Raw genomic sequence first — 23,572 nt, 5'->3', positions numbered from 1 at the left:
CAAAAAACATTCATGTGACTATCATGAGGCTTCAGAAATAATGCATGTTTGGTTCAGTTGGTAACACTGAGTAAGAGAGTTGTAGGTTCAAACTCCAGTCCAGGACCTGAGCACATAATCTAGGCTGACACTTCAGCGAGTACTGAGGGTGTGCTGCATTTCAGAGATGGTGTCTTCTAGAAGCAATGCTAAACTGAGACCTTATCTAGCTATTCCAGTGGTTCAGGTGGATGTAAAAAGAACTCCATGGCACTGTGCAAAGAGCAGCGAGTTCGCCCACTGTTCTGCCAACATTGCACCCTCAAACAACACCACCAAGATTAACACGTTATCTGTCTCATTTGCTATATGTTGGAACTTGCTGTGTGCAAATTGACTGCTGTGCATTTATTGACATAATAACAGTGAGTGCATTTCAAAAAGTAAGATGTCCTGAGAGACATGATATGGTATGCAAGTTCTCCTAAAATAGATTGAGCCAATTTCTTAAGTCAGTTGCTGTGCCTGATGGGAGAACAAAATATAGGCAGCAGCACTACAACAGGAAGCAGCAATTTATGCCTTGGACAATGCAACAAGATCTGTCATTTTCAGTGCATTGGTCCATGCAGATTGATAGGGTTACATTTAGTGTCACTCCCATGAAAGCTAAAGCAGAAACTATTATAACTACTCTGTCAACAGGCATTTCGGGGTGGTGGGGTGGGGTAGTGTGTGGCGGGTGGTGGCCATAAATAGGTAGAGGAACTGCTGAAATCTTTTAAAATAAATTTGTAGAACATACATAGTAAGGCACAGATGGCTATGAATAGCAAGATCCATTTCAAGGGTCCAACTTTCTCAACAGGTAGAATATAGCAAAATTCAACCTGAAGTCCCGTTATACTCAGTGTCTTCTTGTTTTTGAATGGATTCCATACCCAGAGACTCTAGATGGGGATCAATAACTTACCAAATATTCCTTTCCCAAATGTATGGATCCTAGAAACTATCAGAGAGGGTTACCCTCTTCAAGTTATAGGGTACCTCTGAGAATCTGTGGGGTGATCAGATCAAACCATCTGTAATATTATGGTAGCATCATTGAAGGCGAGATAGTCAAGCTACCTTGATCAGGAGAGAACGGTAGGCACTGTCCTTTGGATTAGGTGCTAAACCAAGTCCTATCTGTTTATTAAAAACTCCATGGTATTATTCAAGGGTGTGCAGGTAGTTTTCCAGGTAATCTTTGTATTAAATATTAACCTAAGATCCTGTCTCCTTCCGGTGGCTCAATTGTACGTTAAAGATCACAAGAAACAGTGTTGGAACCAACATTCCTCTCTCAATGAACACCACCAAACAGAGATTAACTCATTGCTCATCATTTTCTTGCTATGTGTGGGATCTTGTTGTCTACAAAATAATTGTCATATTTTCTTACATAACATAAATCACTGCACTTAATTCATTATATGTGAAGTGCTTTGAGATGTTTCTGAAATGTGATCAGGTGCTGTATAAATGTAAGTGTTTCTCTTAAAGGAACATTGTCATATGACATTGATGCCTCCTGCTAGATAATGATCCCATTGTGATGTGTGTGGAGGATAAATAAATGAGAAAGAATGGGGAGGTACATTACACCTTGTGCAGTTTACTCAAATATTTGGCTAGTTTCATTAATATATTTAACAGTGACACTCAGCAATTTGTATGATTGGGAAAAGAAGTTCCAAAATACTTGCTTCTGATGAAATATCTGAAAGTAACAACTTAAAAATGGTCAATATACATCATTGTATTAATACATAGAAGTTAGAACACAGAAACAGACCATTTGGCCCAACCAATCCGTGTCAACATTTATCCTCTATGCAAGCAAGCAATTCAGCTTTCCCCACCTGTACCCAAATCCCTTTTCCTACATCCACTTATCCAATCTAATCTTAAATATTCACATAGTTTCTGCCTCAATTACTAATCCTGGAAGTGAATTCCACAACCTTACAACTCTATGTGTAAAGAAGCTTCTCTTATTCTCTGTTAAATCTCGAACATTTAATCATATGGATATGATATGATTGGGATTACGGAAACATGGCTCCAGGGTGACCAAGGCTGGGAACTCAACATCCAGGGGTATTCAATATTCAGGAAAGACAGGCACAAAGGAAAAGGAGGTGGGGTAGCACTGCTGGTGAAAGAGGAGATAAACACAATAGTAAGGAAGGATATTAGCTCTGATGATGTGGAATCTGTATGGGTAGAGCTGAGAAATACCAAGGGGCAGAAAACGTTAGTGGGAGTTGTATCCAGACCCCCAAACAGTAATGCTAAGGTTGGGGATGGCATTAAACGGGAAATTAGAGACGCGTGCAATAAGGGCACGGCAGTTATCATGGGTGACTTTAATCTACATATAGATTGGGCTAACCAAATTAGTAACAATACTGTGGAGGAGGAATTCCTGGAGTGTATACGGGATGGTTTCCTGGACCAATATGTCAAGGAACCAACTAGAGATCAGGCCATCTTAGGCTGGGTATTATGTAACGAGAAAGGATTAATTAGCAATCTTGTTGTGCGAGGCCCCTTGGGACGGAGCGATCATAAGATGATAGAATTCTTCATTTAAAATGGAGAGTGAAGTATTTGACTCAGAGACTAGGGTCCTGAATTTAAATGAAGGAAACTACGATGGTATGAGGCGCGAGTTGGGTAGGATGGATTGGGGAACATTACTTAAAGGGTTGACGGTGGATAGGCAATGGCAAACATTTAAAGATCACATGGAAGAACTACAGAATTTGTTCATCCCTGCTGGGCATAAAAATAAAACAAAAAAGGTGACTCAACCGTGGCTAACAAGGGAAATTAGGGATAGCATAAGATCCAAGGAGAGGACATATAAATTGGCCAGAAAAAGCAGCAAAGCTGAGGATTGGGAGCAGTTTACGATTCAGCAAAGGAGGACAAAGGGATTAATTAAGAGGGGGAAAATAGAGTATGAGAGTAAGCTTACAGGGAACATAAAAACTGACTGTAAAAGCTTCTATAGATATGTGAAGAGAAAAAGATTGGTGAAGCATAGGTCCCTTGCAGTCAGAATCAGGGGAATTTATAATGGGGAACAAAGAAATGGCAGGCCAATTAAATACATACTTTGGTTCTGTCTTCACAAAGGAGGACACAAATAACCTCCCAGAGATGCTGGGGAACATAGGGTCTAATGAGAGGGAGGAACTGAATGAAATCAGTATTTGTAGGGAAATGGTGTTAGGGAAATTGACGGGATTGAAGGCCGATAAATCCCCAGGGCCTGATAATCTACATCCTAGGGTACTTAAGGAAGTGTCCCTTTGAAATAGTAGATGCATTGCTGGTCGTCTTCCAAAATTCTATAGACTCTGGAACAGTTCCCATGGATTGGAGGGTAGCTAATGTTACCCCACTATTCAAAAAAGGTGGTAGAGAGAAAACGAGGAATTATAGACCGGTAAGCCTGACATTGGTAGTGAGGAAAATGCTAGAGTCCATTATGAAAGATGTAATAGCAGAGCACTTGGAAAACAGTGACAGGATCGGACAAAGTCAACATGGATTTACAAAAGGTAAATCGTGCTTGACTAATCTACTGGAATTTTTTGAGGATGTAACTGGTAGAATAGATAAGGGAGAACCAGTGGATGTGGTGTATTTGGACTTTCAGAAGGCTTTCGATAAGGTCCCGCATAAGAGATTAGCGTGTAAAGTTAAAGCACAAGGGATTGGGAGCAAGGTACTGACTTGGATAGAGAACTGGTTGGCAGACAGGAAGCAAAGAATTGGAATAAACGGGTCTTTTTCCGAGTGGCAGGCAGTGACTAGTGGGGTACCGCAGGTATCACTGCTAGGACCCCAGCTATTCACAATATATATTAATGATCTAGACAAGGGAACTAGATGTAATATCTCCAAGTTTGCAGACGAAACAAAGCTGGGTGGGCGTGTGTGCTGTGAGGAGGATGCCGAGAAACTCCAGTATGATTTGGACAGGTTGGGTGATTGGGCAGATGCATGGCAGATGCAGTATAATGTGGATAAATGCGAGGTTATCCACTTTGGTGGCAAAAACAGAAAGGCAGATTATTATCTGAATGGCAATAGATTGGCAGAAGGGGAAGTGCAACGAGACCTGGATGTCCTTGTGCACCAGTCGCTGAAGGTAAGCATGCAGGTGCAGCAGGCGGTTAAGAAGGCAAATGGTATGTTGGCCTTCGTAGCGAGAGGATTCGAGTACAGGAACAAGGATGTCTTGCTGCAGTTGTACAGGGCCTTGGTGAGACTACACCTTGAGCATTGTGTGCAGTTTTGGTTGCCTTATCTGAGGAAGGATGTTCTTGCCATGGAGGGAGTGCAGCGAAGATTAACCAGACTGATACCTGGGATGGTAGGAATGACGTATGAGGAGAGATTGGGTCGATTGGGCTTGTACTCGCTGGAGTTTAGAAGAATGAGAGGGGATCTCATTGAAACTTATAAAATTCTAACAGGACTAGACAGACTAGATGCAGGAAGGATGTTCCCGATGGCCGGGGAGTCCAGAACCAGGTGTCACAGTCTAAAGATAAGGGGTAAGCCATTTAGGACTGAGATGAGGAGGAATTTCTTCACCCAGAGAGTGGTGAACCTGTGGAATTCTCTACCACAGAAGGCAGTTGAGGCCAATTCATTAAATATATTCAAGAAGGAGTTAGATATATTTCTTAAGGCTAAAGGGATCAAGGGATATGGGGAGAAAGCAGGGACAGGGTACTGAGTTTGGATGATCAGCCATGATCTCATTGAATGGCGGAGCAGGCTCGAGGGGCCGAATGGCCTACTCCTGCTCCTATCTTCTATGTTTCATATATCTATGCCCCTGCATTCTAGATCCCTCAACTACCTGTACTGGAAACAGTCTGCTTCTATATACCCTGTCCCATCCTCTCATATTTTAAAAACTTCTGTCATATTGCCTTGTAATCTGCATTGTTCTAATGAAAAAAATAGCCCATTTTCAAGTTTTTCTTTGTATTTCCTCGTATCCTGCAGCATCCTGGTATTATGCCTTGTACCTTCTCTAAAGCCTCAGTGTCATTTCTATAGTGTAGAGCTTAATACTGCACACAGTACTCTAACAGGGGTCTTATTAAAGTTTTATATAGGCTCATCATTATCTCTTGAGCTTTTATATTCTATACCTTTTGCGATAAAACCTAGAATTACATTAGTTTTTTTTACAGCTTTATCAACCTAAGGTGTTGCCTTTAATGTCCAGTAAACTTGTGCCCCCCAATCCCTCTGCTTTTCCACAACGTCAAGCCTAATTCTATTCAGAATATAATTAGTTACTTTTTGAACCCAAATTTATCGCCTCACACTTAACTGACATTGAATTTCACCTGTCACTTATTAGCCCACCTCCTCATCTTATCAATGTCCCTTTACAGCTTCCTTTGGTCTCCCGCATCGTTACCTCTTGTGTCCCCCCAAGGATCTATCCTTGGCCCTCTCCTATTTCTCATCTGCATGCTGCCCCTTGGCGACATCATCCGAAAACACAGCGTCAGTTTCCATATATACACTGACGACACTCAGCTCTACCTCACCACCACTTCTCTTGACCCCTCCACGATCTCTAAATTGTCAGACTGTTTGTCTGACATCCAGTGCTGGATGAGCAGAAATTCTCTCCAACTAAATATTGGGAAGACCGAAGCCATTGTTTCCGGTCCCTGCCACAAACTCCGTTCCCTACCCACTGACTCCATCCCTCCCCCTAACATCTTTCTGAGGCTGAACCACACTGTTCGCAACCTTGGTGTCATATTTGAACCTCAAATGAGCTTCCGACTACTTATCCGCAGCATAACTAAGACCGCCTATTTCCACCTCTATAACATCGCCCTTCTCCACCCTTGCCTCAGCTCATCTGCTGCTGAAACCCTCATCCATGCCTTTGTTACCTCTAGACTTGACTATTCCAATGCACTCCTGGCTGGCCTCCCACTTTCTACCTTACGTAAAATTGAGGTGATCCAAAACTCGGCTGCCCGTGTCCTAACTCGCACCAAGTCCTGTTCATCCATCACCCCTGTGTTTGCTGACCTACATCAGCTCCCGGTTAAGCAATGCCTTGACTTCAAAATTCTCATCCTTGTTTTCTAGTCCCTCTATGGCCTCGCCCCTCCCTATCTCTATAATCACCTCCAACCCCACAACCCTGAGGTATCTGCACTCCTCTAATTCTGCCCTCTTGAGCATCCCTGATTATAATCGCTCAACCATTGGTGGCCGTGCCTTTTGTTGCCTAGGCCCTAAGCTCTGGAATTGCCTCCCTAAACCTCTCCGCCTCTCTTTCCTCCTTTAAGACGCTCCTTAAAACCTACCTCTTTGAACTGCCCTCATTTCTCCTTATGTGGCTTGGTGTCAAATTTTTTGTCTTATAATACTCCTGTGAAGCGCCTTGGGATATTTTATTACATTAAAGGCACAATATAAATACAAATTGTTGTTGTTGTAAAGAGGTAACTAGCCCTCTTATTTTGGTATCATTTGCAAACTTGAAAGCCACTCTCTCTAGGCCTATATCCAAATCATTCATAAACACAGTGAACAGGAGTGACTTCAGAACGAAACCCTGTGCAACACCAATAGCCACTTCCAACTACTCTGAAAAACTGCCCTTAACTCCTAGGGGAGTTATTCCTAGGGGAATTTTCACCTTTACTGCTTGGGCGGCAATATGTCGGAACGGATGAGCTCTACAACGAGCAGGTGATCCATCCAAGCAGTGAACAGTACCTCTACTCTGTTTTCATGAGTTTTACCTGGAATCATAGAATGGCAGCACAGAAGGAGTTCATGATGCCTCTCTGAAAGAGCTATCCATTTAGTCTCATTCCCCTACCCTTATAATTGTTCTTTTCAATTTTTTACCCACTCTTCTTCTTCTTAGGCAGTCCCTCGGAACCAAGGATGACTTGCTTCCACATTAAAGAGTTCTCAGGTGACTGATGAGTCCAATGCGGGACCTAAAGTCTCTGTCACTACCCCTTTCAAAGCTATGGATTGTGCTTCTGGTGGGGTATTTCATATCCTAATAACCTTCTGCATATTAAAACATTATTATCGCCTCTCCTAAATGGCAGTTCAAATTGACACTTATCTCACCTGCCCAAAACTATAGAAAATAGCTTTATTAACTCAGTGGTACTCTCAGCTAGGTTTCTCAATTCATAGAATCATAGAAATTTACAGCACAAAAGGAGGCCATTCGGCCCATCTTGTCTGTGCCTGCCCACAGAGAGCTATCCACCCTAATCGCACTTTTCAGCACTTGATCAGTAGCCTTGTCGGTTATGGCACTTCAAGTGCACATCCAAGCATGTTTTAAATGTGTTGAGGGTCTCGGTCTCTGCCTCTACCACCCTTTCAGGCAGTGAGTTCCAGACCCCCACCACGGAATTGAAAATGTTTGGTGCATGATAGATTTTATGTTGCAAATACCTGACTGTGCACTAGTTTAGAAGAACAATTCGCCTTAATGAATGAATGAATGAATGAAATGACTGACCGACATACAGGAGGCTCTGCGTCCGGCCAACGTGTAGCTGGGAAGCAGTAGGTTGGTTGGTTGGAGGGGGAACTTGGGGGGGGTTAACTCCAGGGAAGTTTGTCCATATAAGGGATTGGGACGGACCGACATCACCAAGCAGCTCGGTTGCTCCTCCTCCTTCACTTTTGAGAGCGAGGAAAAGAAAACGCGAAGTTTGTGTAAATAAGAGTTAAGCCGGATCGGTGCGTTGGTCGGTCCGAGCAACAGCTTCTCACCCGGAGAGAGATGTTATTAACGGCGGCCGCGGCACGAACCCTGAGCTCGGACGGTAACCCGGTTTAGCGCAGGTGGACGCGGGGCTGACGAGTGCGGCTGGTGCCCGAGCCGTTCTGCGAGGGGAGGATGTGAGTGCGGCCGCGGGGCTGGTGCTTATTTACTGTGCGTGTGTCTGTCTCTCTGGCCCGGTGTGAGGAGGCGCTCCGCCCGGCTGTGCTGGAGGAGGCCGATCGTCTCTCCTTGACACTGGGGCCCATGAACTAAAACAGCACAAAATGGCGGCGACGGGGAGCCGGGTGGCGTTTACCGCGGACAACAGCGCCGGGACCCGCGGCACCGGCCTCGGTAACGGCGGCAAGATCACGGAGCCGAGGGAAGAGCCAGGCTCGGCCCAACGACAGCTCGCCTCGTACAGGAAGCACCTCCGTAAAGTCAAGAGCGTCGATTTCGACGCCTCGGTGGAGAAGGAGCCGGGTCCGGAGCCGGGACCCCAGGCCGAGCCCGGTGCGGAGCAGCCCGCGCATTGCGGCACTGCGGGGGCAACGGCGGCGGGATATGGCGGCTCGGCCGGGGCCATCCTCATGGATATAGGCGCTCCTCTCAGGTAAGGTGCTGCTTCCTCGGTGACATGAACTTGCTGTGAGCGTCGCGAATGGAGGGCGGGAGGCGGACAGGACAGCAGGAGCGGGGAGCCCTTCTCGACCTGGCGTGTTGGGGGCAACTTCATTTGTAATGTCGGCCGATGGTGGGAGGCTTTGTAACCGTTAAAATCTGACCTGTAATGAACCCATGAAATGCGTGCAAAGGGTGACGATGGTCAGACTTGGACTGTGAGTGCGGGGGTGGGGGGCGACAGGACTCGCTGCTGCTGGAGTGAGTATCAGGCCGGAGGGACAGGAATTCAGCCTCAATGTAAACACTGTTTATAAAACGCTTGGAGTCCTGTGTGAGTCGGACAAGTTTGGGCGCCGCTACATGTGATTCAGTCTGTGTTAAAATCCAAGGCTTTGTGTTTTGTGGGGGTGTTTTTTTTTCTCTGTCAAGTTGAGTCTGCCCCGAAGTGCTGGCCGAGCCCAGCTTCCTGTACAGATTTTGAATGTGTTGTCGGTTGTTGTACCGTCATATGATCCTGTTTGATCTTCGGTGAAGGACCAAGCCTTGTTCTTTTATTTATATATCTGTAATCAAGGATGTGTGTACCCCCCCCCCCCCGGTTTGAGTCATGTTCATTTGAAAAGTTAGCGAACGTGGTGTTGCTGAAGTTGATTGCAGTTTTTATTGCCGCGTACGTGTAGTCGAGGACTTTGTAGCATTTTATGGTACTACTACAGCCTCGGGTTAAAAGAGAAATGGATAATTCACCGTGGAGTTACTGTAAACTTTTCCCCCCCCGTAACTTTGGATAATGGGATGAAAGTTTTTTTTCTGCCCGCGACAGTAAGTTAGGTTATAGCTTTGGTTTCCGTCTGTGAATTTAAGCAACGTAGTAGATTGCTCTTAACACGTGAACTGAGACACGCGTTTAGTTTTTCCTGATATTTTGGGTTTCAGACACTAGGTGTCTTAACATTTTCACCTCCCGTGCGCACGAGCGCAGGGTCTATGCGTACACGCCAGATTCCAGTAGCTTCTTGTGCATTTGTAATTATGCTAGGTACTTATATGAACGTTTTCTGTGCGAGTGAAGTAATGTACCGGACTATTGTCATATTGCATTTAAATACTGTAATTACCGAATGCCAGCTTGGGTGATAGAAGATCAGTGACCGTATTAATTTGTAAAATTTTACCAGATTAACGGCTGTAATTACATTTAAAATCAATACAGTACCTTTCATTTTATATAGCGCCTTTTAACGTTCCAAGGCGCTTCAGAGGCATAATAAAAGGAGATATCTTTAGTCAAAAGTGGGTTTTAAGGAGGGTCTTAAAAGAGGAGAGGGAGGTGGAGGGATTTAGGAAGGAATTCCAGTACAAAGTACATGAGGGTACTACATTAAATCAATCACAATTTGCGTCTAAATTTGAAAATCGATTAAAGATGTAGCCAAACACTTTTTGGGAAAATTCAAACACACATATTTTGAACATTCGTTTTTCGCCCTAACTTTTGACTTTGCTTATGAGTGTTCCACATTTGTAGAATTGAAGTGTCATTGGAGTAGTAGCATAGTTTTGGTTTTCTAATTCATCAAAATAAGATTGAACAATTTACTGGTAGTTTTCTGTCAGTGCCCTATCGTGATACAATAATCATTGTAAGGAAACAAACAAAACTTGTCAACTTTTAATAAAGCAAGCATACAGTATGTCTTAACATTTAATATACTTTACATGTGCTGCATTTGGTGCATGGACTGATAAATTTGAAAGGAAGTTGTTTGCCATTTTTGTCTGTGTGTTGGTTTTGCAAAACTTTGCCTGTCTCTGGCTTCCAGTTGTCATTGCCTGCTGCTTTTAAAAAGTTTGCTTGTATTTTTGAATTTTGTCCCAAGTAATACTATGTTTTGGATTGGGAAGGGAGGTGAGACACAAACTTCTATATGTGAATTGTGAGATGACCCGAGTACAAAATTTGACCTTGTGTGTATTTGATTTTTCAAACTCTTCATAAACTTTCTAGTAGTAACCTAAGCAAGTTTTAATTTATTTAGTAGGTGCTTTTAAACGGCGGGCGGTGGTATTTTTAGAAACTTAGGTTAAGTCCTGATGGAGAGCCTTCATTGTCTCTCGGAATATTTTTGTATACAGCTGGTATGTTTAGATGTTTAACAAATGCTGGTCTAATCCAATTGCTTTTTTCTTGTGGAGGACACTGGTTCCAATACAAATAAATGGAGTGTTCCAAACCACACTACCCCCCACTCTCCCTTAACTAGAAAATGAAAATAAGTATATATTTGTTTCTCCTGCCTCTCTCTCTACCTGCTGAGTTTTTCCAGCATTTTCTGTTGTTATTTCTCTTTCTACCTTCCCAGTTTTCTTTTCATTTCTCTCTGGAAGCAGTGCCTTGGACTGAGGTGTTGTCCCAGCACCATGCCCAAATAGTCATTCTTCATGTGTGACCCCTGGAGAGAGAGTATATTGGGTTATTTAACTGGCATTTTTCATTTATTAATGTGTGCTAAGCTGGTCAACTGTCTGGGGCCCTCGGTTGTATTCAAAGAAACTGCCAAATTTGGGGTGAGTTAACTGGCCCAAAATGAAAGCTATACGTTTTCATTGACTAGCTGTCAGCTGCTTGTCTACAAGTCAGAAATAATTTTGATTTTGTGTTGAGCAGCTCATCTACATTGGTCCAGTACAATGATGCCAAAATCGAATCATTGTAATGTCATGTTCATAATATTCGGCCCTCAACAACACTGGTGGCGAGAACAATAGATAACCTGCATGCAAAGTGTTGACTTTTATATGTCTCTATGCTACTGACAGTGCTTAATGGTGCCAAGACTCTTGACTCTGCTTAGGACCTAACTGCAGTGACTATTGGCCTTTGACTTGCAAAACCAATGGTGCCTACTCTGAATCAACTGGCACCGATACATCACAAGTGTCACCATCAATCAAAGGACTAATGTTACTGCATTAATGGAAATGTTTGCAAGTTGACTATTGTGCTTCTTTGGACATGCTGCTTGACAACCCCCAGAGCTGGTGGTTACCAGATTTTCTCGGCCAGCCACATGGACATCAGATTAAGACACTCTGCATGGACGATAGCATGCTCACCTAGGCAGATCAACAAGTGAAGACAGTGCACCCATTAATCGATACTTGAATGGGGAGAAAGCGGAGGAAATAGTTCCTCTCTATCTTTGCTATTGAATCCCGAAATAATTTTAAAGATCTCAATCAGATCACCCCTCAATCATCTATACTCAAGGGAATACAAGCCATGTTTAGGCAACCTGTCCTCCTAATTTAATCCTTTAATCTTTGTTATCATTCTAGTGAATCCGTGCTGTACCCCTTCTGTTGCCACAGTATCATGTCTAAAATTAAACGCAGTATTCCAAATGGGGTCGGACCAAGGCTTTGTACAACTAAAGCGCCACTTCCTCACTTTTTTGAATTGTAGTGAAAATGGTACAGTTTGCAAGTCCACTGTCACTGTATTTCTGACTTTTTTAAAGCCTGTCCATTCAGATGTGTGAAATAAAACTTGCAGATGCCTTCTCTGGATCACAACTGCCCCTATGCTAGATGTTTAGATACATTGTCCTTGACTCCAGTACAGTTGAATTTTGTTGGCAGTTATCAAGTATAATCTGTAGTTTGTATTATACTATGGTTCTGGATTGTAGCATGGAGATCTAACCAGGCTGGAGTTTTTTGTTTTGACCTACGATGGTTTTTGTCACTTACATAGAAACATAGAAGATAGGAACAGGAGTAGGCCATTCGGCCCCTCGAGCCTGCTCCGCCATTCAATGAGATCATGGCTGATCATCCAAACTCAGTACCCTGTCCCTGCTTTCTCCCCATATCCCTTGATCCCTTTAGCCTTAAGAAATATATCTAACTCCTTCTTGAATATATTTAATGAATTGGCCTCAACTGCCTTCTGTGGTAGAGAATTCCACAGGTTCACCACTCTCTGGGTGAAGAAATTCCTCCTCATCTCTGTCCTAAATGGCTTACTCCTTATCTTTAGACTGTGACCCCTGGTTCTGGACTCCCCCGCCATTGGGAACATCCTTCCTGCATCTAGTCTGTCTAGTCCTGTTAGAATTTTATAAGTTTCAATGAGATCCCCTCTCATTCTTCTAAACTCCAGCGAGTATAAGCCCAATCTCTCCTCGTACGTCATTCCTGCCATCCCAGGTATCATTCTGGTGAATTTTCGCTGCACTCCCTCCATGGCAAGAACATCCTTCCTCAGATAAGGCGACCAAAACTGCACACAATACTTCAGGTGTGGTCGCACCAAGGCCCTATACAACTGCAGCAAGACATCCTTGTTCCTATACTCGAACCCTCTCGCTACGAAGGCCAACATACCATTTGCCTTCTTAACCGCCTGCTGCACCTGCATGCTTACCTTCAGCGACTGGTGCACAAGGACACCCAAGTCTCGTTGCACTTCCCCTTCTCCCAATCTATTGCCGTTCAGATAATAATCTGCCTTCCTGGTTTTTGCCACCAAAGTGGATAACCTCGCATTTATCCACATTGGGCAGATGCAGTATAATCACCCAACCTGCCCAAATCATACTGGAGTTTCTTGGCATCCTCCTCATAGCACACAAGCCCACCCAGCTTTGTGTCGTCTGCAAACTTGGAGATATTACATCTAGTTCCCTCGTCTAGATCATTAATATATATTGTGAATAGCTGGGGTCCTAGGACCAATCCCTACGGTACCCCACTAGTCACTGCCTGCCACTCGGAAAAAGACCCGTTTATTCCAACTCTTTGCTTCCTGTCTGCCAACCAGTTCTCTATCCAAGTCAGTACCTTGCCCCCAATCCCATGTGCCTTAACTTTACACGCTAATCTCTTATGCAGGACCTTATAGAAAGCCTTCTGGAAGTCCAAATACACCACATCCACTGGTTCCCCCATATCTGTTCTACCAGTTACATCCTCAAAAAAATTTCAGTAGATTAGTCAAGCACGATTTACCTTTTGTAAATCCATGTTGACTTTGTCCGATCCTGTCACTGTTTTCCAAGTGCTCTGCTATTACATCTTTTATAATGGACTCTAGCATTTTCCCCAACTACCGATGTCAGGCTTACCGGTCTATAATTCCCTGTTTTCTCTCTACCACCTTTTTTGAATAGTGGGATAACATTAGCTACCCTCCAATCCATGGGAACTGTTCTAGAGTCTATAGAAGTTTGGAAGATGACCAGCAATGCATCTACTATTTATAGGGCCACTTCCTTAAGTACCCTAGGATGTAGATTATCAGGCCCTGGGGATTTATCAGCCTTCAATCCCGTCAATTTCCCTAACACCATTTCCCTACAAATACTGATTTCATTCAGTTCCTCCCTCTCATTAGACCCTATGTTCCCCGACATCTCTGGGAGGTTATTTGTGTCCTCCTTTGTGAAGACAGAACCAAAGTATGTATTTAATTGGCCTGTCATTTCTTTGTTCCCCATTAAAATTCCCCTAATTCTGACTGCAAGGGACCTACGCTTGACTTCACCAATCTTTTTCTCTTCACATATCTATAGAAGCTTTTACAGTCAGTTTTTATGTTCCCTGCAAGCTTACACTTGCACTCTATTTTCCCCCTGTTAATTAATCCCTTTGTCCTCCTTTGCTGAATCCTAAACTGCTCCCAATCCTCAAGTATACTGCTTTTTTCTGGCCAATTTATATGTCCTCCTTGGATCTTATGCTATCCTAATTTCCCTTGTTAGCCATGGTTGAGTCACCTTTTTTGTTTTTTTATGCCAAACAGGGATGAACAAATTCTGTATTTCATCCATGCGATCTTTAAATGTTTGCCATTGCCTACCCACCGTCAACCCTTTGAGTAACATTCCCCAATCAATCCTACCCAACTCGCGCCTTATACCATCGTAGTTTCCTTTATTGAAATTCAGGACCCTAGTCTCTGAGTCAACTACTTCACTCTCCATCTTAATGAAGAATTCGATCATATTATGATCGCTCCTCCCCAAGGGGCCTCACACAAGATTGCTAATTATTCCTTTCTCATTACATAATGCCCAGTCTAAGATGGCCTGATCTCTAGTTGGTTCCTTGACATATTGGTCCAGGAAACCATCCCGTATACACTCCAGGAATTCCTCCTCCACAGTATTGCTACAAATTTGGTTAGCCCAATCTATATGTAGATTAAAGTCACCCATGATAACTGCTGTGCCCTTATTGCACACGTCTCTAATTTCCCGTTTAATGCCATCCCCAACCTCCGCATTACTGTTTGGGGGTCTGTATACAACTCCCACTAGCGTTTACTGCCCCATGGTATTTCTCAGTTCTACCCATACAGATTCCACATCAGAGCTAATACAGGTAGACTACCCTTTATCCGGACTTCCGAAAACCGAAACCCTCTAAAAACCGAAGGTTTTTTCGTTCAGCGTAAGTCGTGCGTACGAACGAAAAAACCTTCGGTTTTTAGAGGGTTCCGGTTTCGGAAGTTCGGATAAAGGGTAAGTCGTGCGCACGACCCCCCGCCGGCCCCGACAACCGCCGACCACCCCCCCCCCCCCCCCCCCCCCCGCGGACCCTGCCGGCCCCGACAACCGCCAGCCCCGACAACCACCGACCCCGCCAGCCCCGACAACCGACGACCCCCCCCCCCGCCGGCCCCGACCCCCGCCGACCCCGACTGACTTACGCTGAGCGTCAGCGCAAGTCGTGCGCACGAACCCCCGCCGACCCACCTTCCGAAATTCTCCTTTATCCGAAACTCGGCCGGCTGGTCCCGAGGTTTTCGGATAAAGGATAGTCTACCTGTATCCTTCCTTACAATTGTGTTAATCTCTTTAACCAGCAATGCTACCCCACCTCCTTTTCCTTTTTGCTTGTCTTTCCTGAATAATGAACATCCCTGGATGTTGAGTTCCCAGCCTTGGTCACCCTGGAGCCATGTTTCCATAATCCCAGTCATATCATATCTATTTGCGCAGCTAATTCATCCACCTTATTACGAATGCTCGCATTAAGACACAAAGCCTTCAGGCTTGTTTTTTTAACACTCTTAGACCTTTTAGAATTATTATTTACTGTGGCCATGTTTGATTTAAACCCTTGATTTCTCTGACTGCCACTTTTGCTTTTCTCCTTCCTGACTTTTGCTTCTATCCTTGTTTCCCTTTCCCTTTCCTCTCTCCCTGCACAGGTTCCCAACCCCCTGCCATTTTAGTTGGAGGCTCAATTAACATAGCTGGCTTGTAACCTTGTTCATCACATATATGGTTAGTTTCATCTGTGGTATGAAGTTCATATAAGTATGTATACTTTTATTTTTAATAGACTTGGTCATTTATGATTTCTTGATTGTGGTGAAAGGTTAGGTCACTTTATTGATGAATGGCATGATTACGTCAGACTTTTATAGTTATACCATCTTTTGGCAACTTATTCCACCGCGTTACATCTTTTGTTTGGGGCATGTGAAATGGGATTTGGTGTCAGTGAGGTTGGGAAAGGATCTGTGCATAATTGTTATAGATTAATTTTTGAAATGTTTAGACCTGGGATGCCTCTACAAGAGACTGTCATGGTGGGTCCGGCTATAATTTCCCACAAATTTCTTACATTGCCAGGTTAGTATAAACATTCACAAGTGTAGCAATAATAGTATTTAATATTTCTTTGTGAAAGTTTGTAGAACTTGTGGGAGGAAATGACATAGTGCTCATCATATCTAGCATGCCTTACTCACATACCCAATGCTGGCAAGAGAGCTAGTAGATTTTTTTTTTCTCCCAGTCATGGGATAGGGTGTATTTCAATAACTGCTGTAAATGAGAATACATATAATCCTGGTAAATAAAGGTGAAAAAGAATTTAAAACGTCCCTTTTCTCAGCAAATATGGAAAATCATGTGCATAGCTTTATTATGGCATTAGTTCCAGAGTGAAAGCAGGAGCTTTCCTGAAATTCAATACTATTTTATTTAATACTTTCTCCATATTAAGAGATATTAGAAAGAAAATGTGGGGGGAAATGACTGCAGTTGGCATTTGTTAAATTGTAAATGAGATCCAAAATGTTATGGAGTCTTTTAATAGTCTTTGTGTTCTCCCCCAGGGATTTACTGAATATTAATGTTTGCAGAGTCATTTTGACCTCTGTAAAGTAACTGGGAATTGAGTTGGGTCTTGCAGGATATTGGTTGATTTGTTGGCACAACCATCTTGAAGACCTACAGCTGAAGGCAAGCATTGCTTTTAACGCACCGAATGATTACAGAAATGTGTGGTACTCTTTTATACAGTCATGGGATAGGGTGTATTTCAATAACTGCTCCTAGCAAGAGACTTCCACTGGAAGGCAGAATATTTCTATGCCTTAAAGAAAATTAATGTCATCTGTTGTAGTACCTTTATGCTACAAGATACGTGTTTCGAGATGTAAATCATTCCCAGTGCTTGGAATTTACTCATTAATTCCTGTTCTCATCATGGAATTTTGGAATTGATTACCCTCTGTTGAGCTCTCGTCTTTTGACATGATGTGTTTTAACTAGGGATATTTCATAGAACACCTGCTAATTCCTTAGGAATTATCAGATATCAAATCCAGCGGTGGTGGTGGTGGGGGGTGGGGCGGGCAGAAGAGGAGAGAAAATCTAGAGTCTGCTGACATTTCCTGAAGTGTGTATTAGTAGTTTGGGTGGGGGGGGTGGGGTGTCCTTTTTCCCTCCAATTCCCAGTTTTCACCTAGAGGATTCCTTTATTCTTCACTGTTCTTAGTTTTAAGAAATCAAATATACCCCAAAAATTGTCGTCATGATTTCTGTAATAGTAACTGGAGATATTCATCCTGTTTTCTGAAGTATTGTTGTTGTATTTTAACTTTATTTTCTTGGTGCATGTTTCCTGCTTTCTCACATTGCTTTGCGTGCTTTATTTCCAAACCACGTTCTATAATTTGTGTCCTTCTTTTGATCTAGTCTTAGTTCTGTCCCAGGCACACCCACCATTAATTAATTATCTAACTATATCGTCTGCCTGTATAGATTGCAAAATAATCCATTACATGCCAATGGAGGAGATTACATGTTCTTTGGAGAATATAATATTATTTAGTTACATATAGGTTGATACAGAATTGCCTATAGTAGTGGAAGGGTGGGGTGTGAGGAGGAAGAGATACTTGTGTACTGCACTCCAGTTAAAGCATATATAGAGCCAAGTGTGATGATTACTATCCTCGGCCCAATAAATGACAATGTAGAATTAAATATATTATAGTGTACGCTAGGTATGAGCATCCTGGCAGTTTCTTTTTAATCTCGAGTCCTCATGATTACTTGATCAATTGCAGCATAAAAAAATCAAACTATACATTTTAACATGCCTGATTTCAAACAACTGTTGTATGATGTACAGTTTTTCCACACCTGTTTCACCAGTGTGTGATTTATCATGGAGAAAATCATCTAGTATGATCTCTTTCAATGGACTACCAATTTTGTGTTTTCCAATGTTCTGTCTTTTTCTCTTTTTCCCCCCCCCCCCCCCCCCCCCCACAAAAAAAAGTGATGACTTTTGCTGAGGGATGATTCCACAGGTGGTGGCAGCCATCTGGTACCCAAGTAGCCATTTGTCATGCCTAAGCTAAATTAGTAATGCCGGTTATTTTACTACAGTGACCTCACAACCAAGTCTAAAGTTGTCTTTTTTAATAAAAAAAAAAATCTGTAAAGCTACACTTTCCAGCAAGGGCAACTGAACAGTAATAAGGTTTGGAAACTCCAGTTCTTTTTCTCTCAGTCCAGGGTTACCTGAGGTTAATTGTAACATTTTGCAACCACCCCCTGGGATGATTCGGATTTCTATGGCTGCAAGGCATAAAAGAGCATTCATCAACTGAGACTTTGTAAATGTAATTTTTGATTTTTCTTTGAGAGGAATTGACAAAACATCAGCTTCAACTCAACAGTATAAAATATCAGAAAACTACAAGTACTTCAAATTTCCGAGCCTTAACATTTGAGCTTTGATGGGTTGTTCTCTGGTGGCTAGCATAAACGGATAGTGTGATCCTAGCAAGAGCCGTTCTGATTTTATTTTAAATGTAGATATATTTGAGATTTGGAGGATGATGCTTTCAAAAGTTAGCTTGTAACACCAGAGCCTTTTAAATGTTGCCAGTATTCCCACTCATGACAGTAAGTTTAAAAAAAAGTGGGCATTTTTCCAGACCTTTTATATCTTGTGTAGTAGTGGGAGGAAAAATATGATTCTCACTGGATGAAAACCCCACAGGAACTGATCCTATTAAAACATCAGATGTATAACTTCTCTCTAAGAAATATAATTGTGTTGAAGAATTATATTCAATAATGGAATGACTGAAACCATATATGGTGTTCAATAGATCATAAAAGTGTTTTCTTTTCCTTGGCCATAGTTCTTGGTCATGAAACCCATTCTTCATTACATGGATCATTCTGTTTTTCTTCAAAAATAAGAAGTTTATTCTAATTACTGGAGATACAGCACTGATTGACACAATTGTTTACCAAATATAGTGTTAATAGATTAAAAGTGGGATATAGGTTTTAATAATTCCATAAATATTTATTCCTCCAGCTACTTCTGAGTTGAAAGCCTCTTGTTCCAGTGAAATAAGTATATCCCATAATAATTAGTGTTGAACTTTGCAGAAGGGTAGAATGTAGGGGACATGACAGAAAATACAGTCCTCTGCTCTTAATTGTGCCACTAGTTTTAAAGTTCTACGTGATGGATAGTAAATTGCAAGGTATCTATCTAGAGATGTTATGTCTGCAAAAGAAAAGTTCTGTTTAAAAGTTCTATATTGTACATAATTATCTTTTGAAAAGAGATTTGTTTGATAGGACTGAATTGGATTTTATATTGGCTTTCTTTTAACTCCGATTCTGGGAAGCTGACTTTTTTTTCCTCTGCGTCTAAGCATATGTTGCAATAAAGGAGCTGAATTTAGTAGTAAAAACACCAGAAGCTGGCTTGTGATTCATGGTCTCCCAGTATTCAAATTAATACAAAGCTCATACATTAGGCTAGCATCAGCACAATGAGTGTACTGTATACTGTACTGCATGCTCTTAACAGCAGATTCTGATTTCGCCCAAATAATTTTCGTGCTTTAAAAAAAATATAGACTGCCAGATCCTACATACGCATTTTGCTTGGTGTTCCTAGCTCCAGGTGGTCTCAACACAGGATTTGTTTTCTGCTCTCATGCTTTATCTGAGTCTATGGGTGTGTGGGCCAGCAGTGCTAGAAATGCCCTGCTCAAACAGGCAGATGGTTTTTGTATTCATTTGGGGCTGGGGATACCCTGTGCAGTTTCCCAATGGCATTCAGAAATGCAGGACATCATTTGCAAAAGGCAGCCATAAGCTTTGCTAGGGAATGAACTGGTGGTGGCTAATCTAAATGGCACAAGTACATTTTTTTTTTTCTCTGCAGATGGGGGGGTGGGGGGGTCAGACCTTTCTTTGGGAGACACTTGGTGCTTGTGGAAGCTCCTGTTCCCAGAGGAGTTGGGAACAGCAGACCCGATGGCACCACAAAGGTATTTGAATGCCTTGCTAACTATAGTGTTGGATGCTTCTGTAGTATGTTGTGCTTTTGGTGGCACTGCCTGAAAGAAGATCTGCTAGGGTGATCAGTCTGGCCTGATTGTCCACACATACTAACATGCCTGCAAGCATGACACCTAAGCAAAGAAACTGAGCGTAGTCAAAATTTTCAACTAATACACTGGCAATGTAAACTTCAACATCTACGTAGCTATTGCCTGCACCAAAGCAGCCACTAGTAATCAATTATTCCAGCTGTAATTAGCCTTCAGTGGAGCCTGCACTACACTCCCAAGAACAGATCAGCAGGAGCCAGCCTCAGTTGATTGCTCTTGAGACAGATATGCTTTGGTGACTGGTTATAATCACCACCTTCGACATTTTGCCCTGATGAGTGGTGCTTGCTTTGTAGAACGGGGCATATAATTATCGGCTCAAGGAGTGTGGATCCAATCCTGTACTTCCTGGAATACATCTAGCTTGTGCTGCAAGCAGTTTGGCTAGCTCTTTCAAAAATGAGGTCTGTCACAAATTAGAGATTCTACATGAAACACCTCTATTTCCTATGTCTAAATAGTATGCAAAATTTCAACGTGTTGACAAAACCTCATGGTCCTCTTTGCTCACCTCAACAAGGTTCACAATGTGATTCAATCAGTTTCAGCAGGGATGAAGTACAGCCTTATAGACATTGCTTTGCAACATGTCTTGGATTTCATTAGACGAATGGGGTTAGCCAGAAAAAGGTCTGTAGCTAATCATCAGAACAAAACGTTTGCTGAAATTCTGATGCAGGATGCCGAACAACTAGACAGTGCCCTCAATGACTCATGACTCTGGATCTGGAATAGTAAGTATGTTTATGCCTGCCCCCACCCCCTATTTTCCTGTTGACCAAAATTACTCAAACTTTGAATGGAACAGACCGCCATAATCTTTAGATCTTTACCAACAGAAACTTTACTCTTGAGTATTTTGACTGTTTCAAATATTATGCAGGTGAATTATATTATTGTAAATGGGGGTTCAGTTTAGTATAGTATGCATGAAAATGAATATTAGAGTTTGGGGAGCAAGCAGGCTAGTGGCTTTAGACTAGGTGGCTTGTACAGATTTGATAGACAGAATGGACTTTCTCTGTGCTATAGTGTTGGGGAACTGTCTTTGAATCCACTTCAGTAGAAAGCCAGGTGCAGCGTGTGCATTTGCAGCAAGGACACGTGGCTACCATACAGCATGGGGCAGGTGCATCCATGACCGTTAATGGTCAGTGTTACTCTAATTTAGCTCCACCTCCTTGATGACCTGCTGAACTATGGGCACAGTGGGCCACCCTCATAAGTGCCTCATGTAGCACCACTTGCACTCTAGCACTCTGGTGGCAGATGTTAAGTAAATATACACAAGTGAAGTACTTTTACCTGTATTGTGTGAGTGTATGTAAGACATTTTCTATTCAAATTGGTGCATGTGGCTAAACCGATGTCTGCGTAGCCACACCTGGGGCTAGTCAGCAATTTCTATTGGACAACACTGATCTGAAACCAACCACTAGCCATTTAAGTCTAAATTGTTGCTAGATTTTCCACTATTGGCAGTTATGTCCAGCAGTACACTGTCGATCCCAGATGCCTTACCACCACGCTCAGGTAATGTCCTCTTCACATCACATGCAACTGTTTTTTCCAAGTACTAATTTTCTTGTAGGTACACAGCTGCCCAGCATGGCCTCCATTGTGCTCATTTTTTCCTCTGCCTTATGACTGGAAGTTCCTGGGCATTGCTTTGTTGGTTGTAATTTTAACTACTAAAACAGTTCTCAAATGTAGAATAAGCTTGTGATTCTACCACAGTCATTTGTAGTACATAATTTTTGTACCACTGCTGAAAGCCAAGCATCTACTTATTTATGCATTTGGACTCGTGCTAAAAAAGCACAGCTCTTTTTCCTATTATGAAGTAATTGACTGTAAACCCTATAATATGTAGCTTTCATGTTCAACCATTGTGGAGAAGTGGTCAATAAAACCAATAGAAAGGCACAATCTTACTGCACAGTGCTCAGGTTAAACTACACAGTTCTAGTCACCAAGACTCAAGATAGACTTTCAAGTACTGAAGGCAGTGCAGAGATGAACCACAAGGCTGATCTGAGTTACGGGGAAAGACTGGAGATACCTGGGCTTTTCACCCTTGAAAGCAAGTGCCTGAGAGGTGATCTTGTAGAGGTATCTAACAACGTGTGTGTGGAATGAAAGTGGTATGAGAATGTGGCCAAAGATATCCTTGTTGGTGATTGAGGATGGGAGTACAGAGACCATGTTGGTAGACATGACTATTTCAGAGAGTTTATATGGAGGGAGAGGTTTAGGGAGGACAGGAGAGCAGTGATTAAGAGGAGAGAATGCAACGGAAGCAGTGAAGATTGAAATCCAAGGCGCTGAGAGGATCTCTCTTGGGAGAAACTCAGGGTGTGGGTGGTAGATGGTGAGGATTTAAAATAAGGTGGGAGGCGTGAAATAAAAGCTGAGGATAAAGTATTGAAGAGACCAAGGTGTGAACTTGTGCTTATAGCCATGCTGCTACTGTGGTAGTTTGTGCAGCGTAGATGGTGGAAAGTATAAGCAGGCACAGAGGCTTTAGTGAGGGAGGGGCAAGGTATCTCCACCTGTGAGCCAAGTTTCGTTCAAAACCAAGATGTCAGTATAATTGTCCACAAGGCTGGCAACGGGCTTGTTTTACAAGTGAACCGGCATTCCTGGAATAAAATACAGCGGGGTGGTGATTGTTGGCCTGCTGGCAGAATCCAAGGGGACTGTGGCAAGTGGGGTACGTGGGATGGGAAGGAGGCTGGGTAGAGTTTGCCCCCAGCAGGTGTACTTGGTACGAAAGAAAGATCACTAAGTTGGGGTTGCTGCTCATCAGGAGGCACGTAGTAGCTATGGGCTTATTCAAAGGGGTTTCAAGCCTGGGATGGTAGCAGGAGGAAGACAGGTGAGTAGTTATGAATTAGAGTGGTAGGTTACCTTTTTAGAGGGGCGAAATGAAAAGCGATTATGGCTGGGGTGACGGTTAGGGTTTGTGGTGGGTGGGGATGGAGATTGTAGTAATGGTCTTTGGTCTGGAAGTTCAAACTAGTTAACGGTAAATTTAAAATTGATACTGGGAACTTCGCACAAGGAATCAGTACATGGAATGAACTCTCGGGTAGAGTGGTGAAGAAAATTCCTGAATCACCAATTAGCTTTAGGGGCATTCTGGATAAATGAACTAAGATGGGCCAAATGGCCTGCCTCATTATCGTTTGAGCTGTATTAAGTATATCAAAGCATTAACCATTTTGTTTACACAGACAAGATGTAACTATTTTCTGGTTAGGCTTATAAAAGTATTTGACATGGTTTGCCCTGCTGCAATTTGTTCTGTTTCTTTAACTACTGCACAATGGTGCCATTCTTTGATTTTTTTTTTAAAAAGGTCAGATTTAACATTTTTAACA

At 42.6% G+C, this 23,572-nt stretch overlaps 1 protein-coding gene across 1 annotated transcript in view; it reads left to right on the top strand.

The window, feature by feature from the left end:
* Positions 1-7,712: 7,712 nt before the first annotated feature.
* map3k1 (mitogen-activated protein kinase kinase kinase 1, E3 ubiquitin protein ligase) overlaps positions 7,713-23,572 on the top strand; it is a 124,418-nt gene continuing 108,558 nt past the window's right edge. Inside the window, exon 1 of the mRNA XM_085971871.1 lies at positions 7,713-8,441. Within this exon, the coding sequence (XP_085827997.1) occupies positions 8,113-8,441 (329 nt within the window). The 5' untranslated portion in view covers positions 7,713-8,112. The remainder of the gene's footprint in view (positions 8,442-23,572) is intronic.

The sequence above is a fragment of the Somniosus microcephalus genome, chromosome 2 (genome assembly GCF_052327205.1).
Source record: "Somniosus microcephalus isolate GS21.2 chromosome 2, FLI_Smic_1.0, whole genome shotgun sequence".
Classification (NCBI taxonomy): Eukaryota; Metazoa; Chordata; class Chondrichthyes; order Squaliformes; family Somniosidae; genus Somniosus; species Somniosus microcephalus.
The sequence above is the reverse complement of the archived record's forward strand: the minus strand, read 5'-3'. Positions and strand labels throughout refer to the sequence as shown.